At 42.7% G+C, this 12967-nt stretch overlaps 6 protein-coding genes across 6 annotated transcripts; 2 read left to right on the forward strand and 4 right to left on the reverse strand.

Annotated features, from left to right (window-relative positions):
- The first annotated feature begins 748 nt into the window (after positions 1-748).
- LOC139344958 (complement C1q-like protein 4) lies at positions 749-2001 on the forward strand. The gene is made up of 4 exons (XM_070983402.1): positions 749-959; positions 1132-1194; positions 1445-1576; positions 1659-2001. Exons 1-4 carry the CDS (start codon positions 749-751, stop codon positions 1940-1942), a joined length of 690 nt encoding a protein of 229 aa, XP_070839503.1. The 3' UTR covers positions 1943-2001.
- A 386-nt stretch (positions 2002-2387) lies between these two features.
- Positions 2388-5374, reverse strand: LOC139344910 (E3 ubiquitin-protein ligase RNF26-like). The gene is made up of 2 exons (XM_070983347.1): positions 5241-5374; positions 2388-4507 (listed from the first exon to the last, which is right to left on the reverse strand). Exon 2 carries the CDS (start codon positions 4499-4501, stop codon positions 3242-3244), a length of 1260 nt encoding a protein of 419 aa, XP_070839448.1. The 5' UTR covers positions 4502-4507; positions 5241-5374; the 3' UTR covers positions 2388-3241.
- A 666-nt stretch (positions 5375-6040) lies between these two features.
- LOC139344911 (histone H4) lies at positions 6041-6352 on the forward strand. The gene has a single exon (XM_070983348.1). It carries the CDS (start codon positions 6041-6043, stop codon positions 6350-6352), a length of 312 nt encoding a protein of 103 aa, XP_070839449.1.
- Positions 6353-8230: 1878 nt separating this feature from the next.
- On the reverse strand, positions 8231-8605 carry LOC139344912 (histone H2B 1/2-like). The gene has a single exon (XM_070983350.1). It carries the CDS (start codon positions 8597-8599, stop codon positions 8231-8233), a length of 369 nt encoding a protein of 122 aa, XP_070839451.1. The 5' UTR covers positions 8600-8605.
- Positions 8606-10279: 1674 nt separating this feature from the next.
- On the reverse strand, positions 10280-10651 carry LOC139344611 (histone H2B 1/2-like). The gene has a single exon (XM_070982920.1). It carries the CDS (start codon positions 10649-10651, stop codon positions 10280-10282), a length of 372 nt encoding a protein of 123 aa, XP_070839021.1.
- Positions 10652-12083: 1432 nt separating this feature from the next.
- On the reverse strand, positions 12084-12395 carry LOC139345001 (histone H4). The gene has a single exon (XM_070983448.1). The coding sequence runs from the start codon at positions 12393-12395 to the stop codon at positions 12084-12086; it is 312 nt and encodes a 103-aa protein (XP_070839549.1).
- Positions 12396-12967: the final 572 nt, after the last annotated feature.

A 12967-nucleotide genomic window follows, 5' to 3' on the forward strand; every position in this document is an offset into this window, starting at 1 on the left:
TCCTCTGATTCAAATGGTGTAACTGGATTATCGAGGCTTCCAGAGGTGACCTGTGCAGGTCAATAAACAAAGAGCCCACTTTACTCCGTCAGTGGCAGCTGATGATAACTGTTCATTGTTCACTTTCAAACACAGAGTTAATCGATTATTTGTCCAGAGCTGCACGGAGCAGGTTGTTACGGTTGCCATGAAATTGATTGATTGACTGATTGATTTGCTGTGTTATTTAATGAGGAGGGCATTAATGTTTTCCCTCTTAAATGAATGAAGTGGAAGGAGATGGTAATTATCAGACAATTACTGACGTAGTGTTTTAATTAAGAGTAAAAAGCAAAACTTGCAAAAACTTTTCCAGAAATACCAAAATAATTCAAATCCAGCCTTAAACACACGCTCACAGTCGTGTTTTCATCATTTCTGGGGACATTACATAGACTTACATTTATTTTCTGACTTTTCTGACACTTTCCCATAACCGCTAGTTGCCTAACGCTTCACCCCAACATGACTGTGACAGCTTCAGTGTGCCATCATCCATCATACTGATATGGCACTCTTTATCATATGAAATGTTTTGATTTTTGGGAATGAGGAACAATTCATTGACCAAATCAGCTGAAGATGAACCAGGAAATCAGCCGTTTGTGACATCCACCTCCCTCACCCTCACGCCTCTTCTTGCTGCTACATAAATGTCTCACAGCTTCACAGGTGACATCGTTCACATGGGTAAATGACCAGCGTGAGAATGAAGATCACTGTGATTTTCTTGGTGTTTCTGGTGGTCGGGTCTGTCTCCACATATCAGCATAAGATGGAGTCAGACAACAAAACTGTTGCACTGTCACCTGCACACGAACAGCCTTGTGCTCGAGACGTCCATGCTGTGCTGAGAGAGCTGACTGCCTCGCTGGCTCAGCAGAAGGTGGAGATGAAGGTCTTGCAAAAGGAAACTCAAGGTACAGTGTAATTTCAGGTGATGAGGGAAGTGTTAGCATTAGAAATCCTTCCCTCTGAACCACTGTTGAGGTCGGATGCTTTTTCCTCCACAAATGTTTCCACAGTGCAGTGGAGTGGTGCAGTGAAACCAGACTCACAAAGTTATTTATCCTTATTTCTCTATATCCTCAGCAAAGCTTAAAGAGCTGGAGGGGCAGAAGACTGAGGTCGACAAGCTGAAGCAACAGCTACAAGGTAATCCTCATGACTCTGATCGTTTCGTGCTGCCCAAATATGAACGTCAGATGAGTGAGTAGCTGTGGTTGTTATCTAAGGATAACAGTTTTTGCTTGCTCATTGCTTGTAGCAATGAAATGTTTTAACTGTCAAACATTGCTTTCATTCGAGATAAATAGATAACGACTCAAAATTAGCAGTTTGATGTTTGAAGATTTCAGACAGCACACAAATACAAAGAATAACGGCCACACTGGTGCATCCACAGTCAAACAGGTTGCTTTCTCCGCCTCTCTGTTGGCTCGTGGCCATGGATACACGGGACCCGTTCACACACTCGTGACTCTGAGGTTCCAGCATGTCATCACAAACGTTGGAAAGGCCTATAATCCACACACAGGTACGTGAGCTCTGTGTGCACCTATGATGAAGTCAGTCTGATTGACAGACAGATGCAACAGTTGATTTTCCATTTGCAACAGGTGTCTTCACTCCACCAGTGAGAGGAGTCTACCACTTCGAGTGGCACATAGGAGCACCTGGAAACCATAAGCATCCCACAGGCGCCGTGCTGTACAAGAACTCCAAGCACATTTATATTGCATATGTGCATCACACGACCCATTATGATACTACTTCTAATGGAGCTACGCTGCTTCTAGAGGTTGGAGATGTTGTGTTTTTGCGTCTGTGGCCGAATGCAAGGCTGTATGACAGTCACAATCACCACACCACCTTCAGCGGTCATCTGCTTTTCACCATGTGAGATGATCCTGCTGCTCTTTTCTTCTTCTTCTCGAGCAATTCTTGCACTTCACAGATCTTAAACTTATTCTGGATGTCTTGAATCACTGTAGCTCTGCATAGTGAGCTTCTCATTGTTCTTTACGTAATTTCAAAGTGATTGATTTTCCTGATTCTCTTGTCTTTTGAATTAAAGAATAAATATAATCACATCAATATCTGTGGGTGTTCATTATTATATTGCCACTTTATCCGTAAGTGTCTGGAAAGGTTCAGATAGCAAAAACACACACCTGCCATCAGTGATTGTTCTACATAAACCAAGCAAAAAAAAAAAAGTTCTTAGTCAACTCTAATTTATGAGCTCAGTTTAAAAAATCTTTGCTACAGCCCTGCTTCCTGCTTCCTGCTACCTGACAGATGTACTTAAACAACAGCTGCAATGAAGAAATCTCACAGCTTGAAGTGAAGTATTGAAAGCATGGCAGCACGTTTATTGGAAACTTCTCAATGAACATTAAGACACAATTTCCAGTTGAGTAACTTCTAAAATGTTTACATTCATCACATGGAGAATTATGGCAGTCTCTTTAAGTTTGCATTGTGACCAGTGTGAAGAAGTTGTGCATTTGAAAACTCACCTGAAGCTCATTTGTGGATTTGTATGAATGAGAACAAAAGAAAGGAATAAAGCTTTTAACTAAAGCTTTTTGTAAGAATTTTGCACCGAGAAAAGAGAAACAAAAAAAAAGCAAATATTCAGTCTGTAACATATTTGGCAACTTTATATTTTAAATAAATGTTCAATATATTAATAGGTAAACTTACATGAGAAGAAACACAACTGTGGCAATCAGTAAGTCTTCGGCCCAAATCCTCAGGCGTATTAATCCAGTGCTCATAATCAGCTGCCACTCACCTCAGTGGTTATGAAATAACCTTTCACGTCTTTCATATCAAGACTTTTAAGAGCTTCACTGTTGTTTTGGCATTTCAAAGTTGATGGCTAACATAAATAAGATAAATGTATTTAGACTTTCAAGTTTTAAGATTAAACACCAGGGTGCACAAATATTGTTCAATAAAGTTAGAAAAGTGTCCTGGTTTTAATGAGAAAATACTGGAACAAAGAATAAATAAACATACCAGCATTTGGCACTTTGCAATACTTGATTCTGAAGAGTTCAGCTCAAATAAGTGTTAAGTTCAGCACTCAGACCTACGCAGAAGTAACACATTCACAGAAAAGCGTTAATTGTGCCAACAGGCTGCTTCTGTTGTATGCTGCAGTTGGCAGTTGATGTCACCGGTCCATCACCCGTCAGAGGAAGACGTCCATGGTCTGTGTGATGGGCTGCCGGCAGAGCGGACAGCAGCGCTGCTGGCTGTGTCGGTGTTGGGTCAGGATGTCGGCGCAGTGCCGACAGAGGCAGAGGTGACGGCAGGGCAGCAGCAGCACCGTCTTGCTCAGGTCTTGACAGATGACGCATTTCTTCCTCTCCTCCTGCTCCTTCAGCAGGCTGAGCAGCTCGACGTCAGTCGGCAGGCCGCCACCATCCGCCGGAGTCGAGTTTGGCCGGGTCGCGCTTGTCCTGCTCGCAGACTCACCGCCCTGCTGAGCCTGGAGCTGCAGAGAGTCCGGCTGGGTCGGCTCATTCGCTGACAGCATGTCAGTCTCAACATTTAAGGCTTCTGTGTGTGGGAGCCTTGTTGTACTCACTTCCTGCGCTGTCCTGGTGTGGGCTTCCTGATTGGCGAGAGCTTGGTCCATTATAGTCTGTGTGCCACGAGCTCCTGGCAGAACACTGACCAAATGAAGCATCAGGCGTCCAATGAGGACTGGAAGCCTGTGGTTCAGTAACAGCAAAGCCAGTGAGACAATGGCCACTGTGATGAGCAGGCCATGTGAGTCCACCATGAAAACAGTGAAGAAGACACGACCCAGTGCTCCCAGGAAGTCCAGCAACAGCTGGCAGGGTGTCCACAGCAGCACAGACGCACCGACCAGACAGCTGTACAGGAAGGTCAGCAGAGTCAGAGCCAGCTCCACCACTTTGTGCACAGGGTCCACCACCATCTCCCAGACGCCTGCCAACACAGACACACAGTTCTGCGTGCTGATGAGGACGATGTTAATCACCGTGTTGACAAAGTAGAGAATGAGGCTGAGCGCGATGCGCAAGCCTTCGCATGTCTGACGAAGGATGCAGCTCCCTGAAATAAGGCCGCGGTGCAGCACATCCTTGATGCGCCAGGCTACATGACAGGAGAGGTGCCCCACCATCTTGAAACTCTCAAACACTCCTCCCAGCATCTGCAGCCAGCCCTCAACAACGTGCAGAGCTCCATAGGTAGCACTGGAGACGGCCTCGCTGACGGTGAGAAAGGAGAAAAGAGCAAAGTTCCAGTATTCAACCAAAGTGGATCCACTCAGGGCAACCAGCGTGTTGTGGAGGGAAGTGCCCACGCCAGACAGGAAGCGAAGCAGCCAGCTGAACGTCCTGATGGACAGGTCGAGCAGCAGGCAGCAGGCGTCCACACATCTCCCAACAGCAACGACAACGAAGTTCACTTCATCCATATCAGACTGCAGAGAGGAAAAGTGCAGTTAGAGCTGCACAGTATATCTACACCAGCCAACAACAACAGGAACAAACATCAAAATTCCAGTATACTGTATTTCTCTATGAATGTGGCTAATTTAGAATGGACGAAGTATGTGACTTATCCTTGACAGTACAATGGCCTCTGATGGAATTTAGGTGATTTCTACAGGACATATCAGCTTATTAAAGGTTTAACTGCAGCTTCTGAGGGATTGAAATATGATATTGTTCCAAACAACACAACACATGACAAGCAAACCAGTTATTTCAGTTGAAAATCTGTTTAAACAAGCTTCGCTGTGCATAGAGTGAGCCGAATTTAAGAGAAGCTCTTGTTGATTACAGGAAAGTATTTGATCAACATTGTAGCTTTTCTGTATGCTTGGAAATTTAAAATTGATCGATTTTTAAATGGAGTCTGGTATTTGGACTGAACCGTTGGCTCTGAGCTAAGAGCAAACGCAGTGACGCTGTCTGTGGGAAGACATCCCATCTTAACTCAACCTAAACAAAAGTCGATTAAGGAATTGCGGCATTAATTTCTGGACACATACATATGTGAATCATTTATGTCTCAATTCCTTTCTGTATTTGGCAGCAACCACAAGCTAACGTCGCTATCATTACTTAGCATACCACACCCATTGGCATTAACTCCATAGGTAGAAAATATGGGGGAAAGACTGATGATCATTTAAAGTAAAACTGACTCACTGCAGCAACATGGCGCGGAAAGATTTAATCACTGGTCTGCAGAACTACACTGCAATTATTAGCCACGATTTCTTTAACCTATTTGCATCGCCTTCTTCTTCGTTGTCTTTACTGGCTTTTTTTCCTTCGTTTTCTTCTTCCTCGTTTATGTAACGGCAATATCTAGCATTCGAGGCTCATTAGCGCCACCTACAATACTGGAGTGTGGATCAGAGTTCCCTGTTTCCGTTAGTACAGAGAGAGAAAAGCATTACCCCTTTTCCGTTACGAACTAAAACAATACTTTATCTTTTCCTTCCTCAATTTTTCACACATTTTTAAGATTCAATACTTCTACCACATCCGTCCTTAAGTGCATTGTTCTGTTTAGCTTTTGGTGTCCCAACCTCAGTTGTTGTTTTTGTTGTTTGCTGTCTGGAGTTTTTCCTTGTTTTTTCGTTCAGCATTTTTTTCTTTATTTTTTGTGCTTTGGCCTGTCAGCGAGGTCCATCTGGGCAGAGGTGTGTCACACATGAGTGGGAAAGAGCTTGTCTGGCAGATGCAACATAAGACTGGGAAAATGTGACATGCTCCAAAGGATTTTATTCTGCAGCTCACTAATATGACATGAAAAAGCATGACATCATGTGAATACGTTGTAAAACTAACAGCTAAAAAGCGTCGTTGACATTTTCAGCGGGCTGACTTTGGCACCGCCCAGTTACACTCTGCACGTCCCACGTCTTCCAACACGTCCGCAAACACAAAATAAATACCCAGGGACAGCACTCACTTAGCACATCTCAACTCAAAGAGCAAAAATGAGTGGTCGTGGAAAAGGTGGTAAGGGACTCGGTAAAGGAGGCGCCAAGCGTCACCGTAAAGTCCTTCGTGACAACATCCAGGGAATCACTAAGCCCGCCATCCGCCGCCTGGCTCGACGTGGTGGAGTCAAACGTATCTCTGGTCTCATCTACGAGGAGACTCGTGGTGTCCTCAAAGTGTTTTTGGAGAATGTCATCCGTGATGCTGTCACCTACACCGAGCACGCCAAGAGAAAGACCGTCACCGCCATGGATGTAGTCTATGCTCTCAAGAGGCAGGGTCGCACCCTGTACGGCTTCGGAGGTTAAACATCATCTAGACTCGCTGGCCCTGAAAACTAACGGCTCTTTTAAGAGCCACTCACTTAAACTCAAGAGTTATTCTTTGTCTGGTTTGATTACATATATACAGTCGCAAGTCTATGAAAGGCAGAGGGTCTTTCTGTATGGCCAGAAAGACGGTACCATATGTGCACACAAACCCCGGGTGTAGTGATGAGGATTCTGGCTCTTAAGTCAAGGAATGGCAATATTGGAAATATTAGTATGGATCCAGTACCAAGTAAAGGCTAGTGTCGCCGATACTGACCCTAACCCTAACCCTTTTTACTTGGAACGTCATCATTTTGTGATTATTATTATTTTTTGGGGGCTTTATACATATAAATAATAAAATAATGTAACGTCTCAGCAATGGTCCTTGTAATATCCATGGCTCGTTGTGAGTTATCTAGGTGAAAAATGATTATGATAATTAAGCCTGTAACTGTAATCTGTATGTAGCCTAGGAATACTAATTCTCCTTCAACAGTTAACGCAAAGGGTTATCATATTTCAGGTTTGAGGTACATATCTTTATGCTAATGTATGTTTTTGAGTTCCAGTAAAGAAATTAAGATTTTTTTCAACACACATGATCACCTCCTACAGCTGAACGTTACATATTAACAAACGGTAACTTTGTACCTTTTCCTGTAATTTAAGGCCACTACGAGCTCGTCTGTGACGAGGTCTATTGATTGATATTACTGCTATTACAGAGATCTGACAGGACGTGAGGTGGCTGTCATGGGTTACCATGGCGACGCGTTTTCAAAAAGACGCTCAATTCGAAAGAACTGAGCGTTGAACTCGGCTTGACAATGATATTCGATAAGCCATTACCACAGACCTCCTTACCGTTAACCTGGCCAGGGGCTGGAATATGTGAAAACAAGACTTGTACACGAAGTAAATATACTCCAAACCCAAGCTGAAATCGAAGATTTACAACACGTGCAGCAGTTACGCTGCAAAAGGGTAAGTACATCATAACCACACGACTGGGGTCGACCTATAGGCAAGATACTGAATGGGGAATACAAGCCGAACCAAAACAAACAAAAAAAGAAAAGAAAAACTAGTCCGCCCCAAGCACTACGTGTTAAAAACGACATAAAACTTTGAAATACCTCGTCGATCGATTTCATCATCGACTGCAGCCGCCTTCAATCCAGCAGTGATCGAAGCAGGTCTGAAATACATGGACACAATGCATATATACAATACAATGCACATTAAACACAGAAAAGGCCTACCTATTATTCCTGCATGCCAACATGTGCACCTGCCTCACTCCACGGCCTGAAAACCTGCTGGTAGCCTGACTAATTGGCACACCTCCCCATACATCTACAGCATAGTAAGAAAGAGGAAAGTACAGTGAAAGATATTGAACACAGTATGTGATGCAGAGTATGGGGCGCGTTATTTTGGTAATAAATTAATTTAAGCTACAAAAAAAATAAATAAATAAATAAAATCTACGGAGCCACTTGGGAGCCGAAAGAGCCGAGCCGTGAGAAGCAACTCTCTTGAAAGAGCTGGAATTGCCACCACTAGTTCAGGATTCAAATCCAAGCAAAACAAAATCATTTTAGCACATATTAAATTCATATTAAATTTAATTAAAGTCATATTAAATTCTTCCTATGCGCCAGCCTCTAAAATCTGCTGACATTACTTCAATTTAATCTACGTAACCCAACGCCTTTTTAGAACAGTAGTATTGCGTAACAGTATAAAAGATCTGGAACTTCTATGAACACTTGATGTCTGAAACAATTAATTTCTTTGGGTATAGAGCTCTCATTTGTGGTAGTGGGTGGTCCTGAAAAGGACCTTTTGTTGTTTTGAGCACCAGCTAGTTTACTTGGAGCTGGTGTACTTGGTGACGGCCTTGGTACCCTCAGACACGGCGTGCTTGGCCAGCTCTCCAGGCAGCAGCAGGCGGACGGCGGTCTGGATCTCCCTGGAGGTGATGGTGGAGCGCTTGTTATAATGAGCCAGACGAGAGGCCTCACCGGCGATGCGCTCGAAGATATCGCTGACGAAGGAGTTCATGATGCCCATGGCCTTAGAGGAGATCCCGGTGTCGGGGTGAACCTGCTTGAGGACCTTGTAGACATAGATGGCATAGCTCTCCTTCCTGGGGCGCCTTCTTTTCCTGTTGCCCTTAGTCGATTTGGAAGCGGCTTTCTTAGAGCCTTTCTTCGGTGCTTTAGCTACTTCAGGCATGTTTTCTTTATTCGGCCTTTGCTCAGAAAGATGTTAAACATACTGACGGAGCACCATATATGTGTGTGCCTGATGCAAAGCACAGTGCTCTGTTGCTCGCACAGGATTGGCTGCATGCGCCATAACAAAGTAACGTCATTGAGGGTGAGGCCTGTGAGACACGTTTCTGCATGTGAGAGTGAACTGTGAGCGAGGTGTGACGGTACGTGGTGATAGGTTCAGACAGGAAGACAGACAGCTAATAAAAATACATAATATGAGCTTGTGTAAACTCTGTGCTGCAGGTCTCTTTTTTAAAAGAAAAAATTGTGTCAGCAGACCAAAAAAGGGTGCAGTGAAACTTAATGACGGTTTAAAAAATGTCAGCTGACCATTCACTGTACCCTAGAATATTTTCATTACTGTTACCACTGTGATAAGACATTTTTATTGTTAAAACAGTTCATACATCTGTCCTTTCCAACCATTCTGTATATGATGAGGGACAGACTGCCCTCTCTGTAGTCAATAGGGCCATTTCTTCTAATTATTAGCTAAAGCATACACAGGCATACATTGATTTTTAAAGCAGTCCATAAGGCTAAATAAGTCTGCCTGGTCTCAAGTTGGATGTGGAATGCGCAAATGTGTTCCACAAGATCGATGACAGTTTCGTCTCTGTCTTGTAGTCACACATTAAGTCAGTCAGATGTTTGAATGTGTCCCTTAGAAAGCAGACATCAGCCACGACGTTGTCGTCCAGTATGTGATGCGGTGTCTCTGCTTTTGTCGCTTGCTGCTGTGGAGAAAAGGTGTCTTCTCCTGACCACCTGACGTAGGGTTAGGGTTAGGGTTGCCCGCTTAGTTTTGTGCACACACAGTTCAGTGTAAAGATGCTAACTGAGGTGTAATAGCAGACAAACGTGCTGTCAAACCACTCACAGTGGATGGAACTCCATCTGTCACCAGCGTGCACACACGCTCCATGTCCAGTCCACTGACTCCAAAAAACGCTCTTCGTTTCAAATACATCTGTGGCAAGAATTTCAACCCAGCGAATATCTGAAGTGTCTGACAGGTTTTTAATATCCGATGTCACACGTGTGTGTGTGTGTGTGTGTATATATATATATATATATATATATTTATTCCATCTCTGCTGTAATCCGGAAGCCAAGCAATGACATTTCGTTGCCAAAATCTCACTGCTGTGTTTTTTTGTGCAATGACAATAAAGGAAGTCTAAGTCTCTCTATCTATCTATCTATCTATCTATATGTATATAGATATATATATATATATATATATATATAGCGATTTCCTGCCTCTCCGGGGCTAAAACAACTAACAGGTTAGAATTTTGTAAAAATTCTTTTATTTTAGATGGACAACAGAACGATTTTACCATCACACAACAAAAGAAAACAAAAATGTCAATCCATGAAAATAAATGAAACTGAACATTTGGCCTGTATTTTTTGTTGAACTGCTGAACAAAATGTACATTATTAAAACATTCTTAAAGCTGCTATTATTTTTCCTAACAAAAAATTGACTCCAATTTGATTCCTGCCATGTTCATAAACAAGAAATTATATGGTTAACATAATTTTAAAAAATAAATAGAAAACAGAAAACTCTTTTTTTGTGGTAGTGGGTGGTCCTGAAAAGGACCTTTAGTTGTTTTGAGCACCAGCTGGTTTACTTGGAGCTGGTGTACTTGGTGACGGCCTTGGTACCCTCAGACACGGCGTGCTTGGCCAGCTCACCAGGCAGCAGCAGACGGACAGCAGTCTGGATCTCCCTGGAGGTGATGGTGGAGCGCTTGTTGTAATGAGCCAGACGAGATGCCTCACCAGCAATGCGCTCAAAGATGTCACTGACGAAGGAGTTCATGATGCCCATAGCTTTAGAGGAGATCCCGGTGTCAGGGTGGACCTGCTTGAGGACCTTGTAGACATAGATGGCATAACTCTCCTTCCTGGGGCGCCTTTTCTTCCTGTTGCCCTTTGACACGGCCTTGGAAACTGCTTTCTTTGAGCCTTTCTTCCCTGTTTTTGGTGGGTCAGGCATTTTGAGTTCTGCGTTACTTTCTTCAACAGATAAACACTAGTGCTCAGATGGACAATTTGTATGTGCTTGATGCAAATGAGACTGTGCTGTCCCTCTTGGAGGATTGGCTGAAGTGAAAACATAACTGCGCATGCGTAATACAAGCACCCGTTAAACGTCCTTCATTGATAGTTAGTGTAGATAGAGTAGGTAATACTCTGCATACATTATATTTTTACATATGTTACTTTGGACGGTAAAGGGTTTATCATTATTTCAACTCAAATTATTATCAATAATCCACCAAAGCAGTTGCAACCACTAAGAGAGCAGATCAGTCCGTGTATGCCAATAGTTTTGACTCTGAAACAATAAAAAAAAAACATCGAGGCCAACAAATGTTGTACCTTATTATGGACATTTGAATATTCTTAGTACTTTTGTTATTTCAGAGAATTCATAAAATGTAGCATTTCCTTTTAACTTTTAAAAACTGCATGTTAATGATTAACAGAAAAAGAAAACAATCCCTTATGTTCCAGTTTGTTTGGAGGTAATACTAAACCTGATATATCAGTAAGACTGTAAGGTTACCCAGAACTTCCCCAGTATTACAGTTAAGAACCTAATTCCCTGTACAATATAACAGACATGTATTTGTTAAATAGCGTATTCACCGGTTAGTGGTGGGTTGATATCCCTGTCAATACTGATTCCTTATTGATGAACGAATTTATTTCTAAAACATGTTACTGGGGAACAGGAAAGGGGGCTGGAAGGAAAAATTAGATATATTAGCCAATTCAGATGTGGTGGGGAACAAAGGGGGCATTGTTGGTTGATGAAATATACAGAATTACAAAACTGAATTAACTATTCAGTCGTTTTGTCTTGAAGGCTCCTCATTCAGCATTTGTCAGCTCAGATTTCATATGTATTAAGACAAAGGTCTTTTTTCCCCTCATCTGAAGTGAGGCACCTGTCCATCATGTCAACTAGTCTGTTGGATGACCGATGAGTCTAGCTGTTCAGTTCGATCCAGACAATGATTATGATTACTAGATGTATATTTACATCTCCCCTTTATATGAAGGTGCTTGGATGTAATGCTGACAGCTTAATTGAGAATTGTAACATTTTACAATAGCAGTATGCTTATTTCTCACATTGAACTAAATTTGATTTATGCCTTTGTTTTCTAACAGAGTTTATTAGCTGTTTAACAGTATGTCAATTAACATTAAGACGATCATCAATATCTTTAAAGCACGTAAGTTTTAGTCAGTACACTGACAGAACATGAGCAAATGTTGAGCTGTAAATATATATAAAAAAAAAAAAAAAGTATCAAGTAAATCAATGTTTCACCCAGCAGTAGGAATAACTCTTGAGTTTAAGTGAGTGGCTCTTAAAAGAGCCGTTAGTTTCCAGGGTCAGCGAGTCTAGATGATGTTTAACCTCCGAAGCCGTACAGGGTGCGACCCTGCCTCTTTAGAGCATAGACTACATCCATGGCGGTGACGGTCTTTCTCTTGGCGTGCTCGGTGTAGGTGACGGCATCACGGATGACATTCTCCAGGAACACTTTGAGGACACCACGGGTCTCCTCGTAGATGAGACCAGAGATACGTTTGACACCCCCACGTCGAGCCAGGCGGCGGATGGCTGGCTTAGTGATTCCCTGGATGTTGTCACGAAGGACTTTACGGTGACGCTTGGCGCCTCCTTTACCGAGTCCCTTACCACCTTTTCCACGACCACTCATTTTTGCTGTTTGTCTTAAGATATCCTGGGTTAGTGTTGCTCCTCGGTATATATTTTGTGTTTGCGGACGTGTTGGAAGACGTGGGACGTGCAGAGTGTCACTGGGCGGTGCCAAAGTCAGCGGCGCTTTTTAGCTGTTAGTTTTACAACGTATTCACATGATGTCATGCTTTTTCATGTCATAGTGAGCCGAAGAACAAGAAAGGAAAAAAGCCAGTAAAGACAACGAAGAAGAAGGCGATGCAAATAGCTAAAGAAATAGCTAATAGCTAATACTTGCAGTGTAGTTCTGCAGACCAGTGATTAAATCTTTCCGCGCCATGTTGCTGCAGTGAATCAGTTTTACTTTAAATGATCATCAGTCTTTCCCCGAAAGCTTGTTTTTCCCCATATTTTCTATGTAAGGACTTAATGCCAATGGGTGTGGTATGCTAAGTAATGATAGTGACGTTAGCTTGTGGGTCCTGCCAAATACAGAAAGGTCTTCAGACATAAATGATTCACATATGTATGTGTCCAGAAATTAATGCCGTAATTCCTTAATCGACTTTTGTTTGGGATGTCTTCCCACAG

The sequence above is a fragment of the Chaetodon trifascialis genome, chromosome 16 (assembly GCF_039877785.1).
Source record: "Chaetodon trifascialis isolate fChaTrf1 chromosome 16, fChaTrf1.hap1, whole genome shotgun sequence".
NCBI lineage: Eukaryota > Metazoa > Chordata > Actinopteri > Chaetodontiformes > Chaetodontidae > Chaetodon > Chaetodon trifascialis.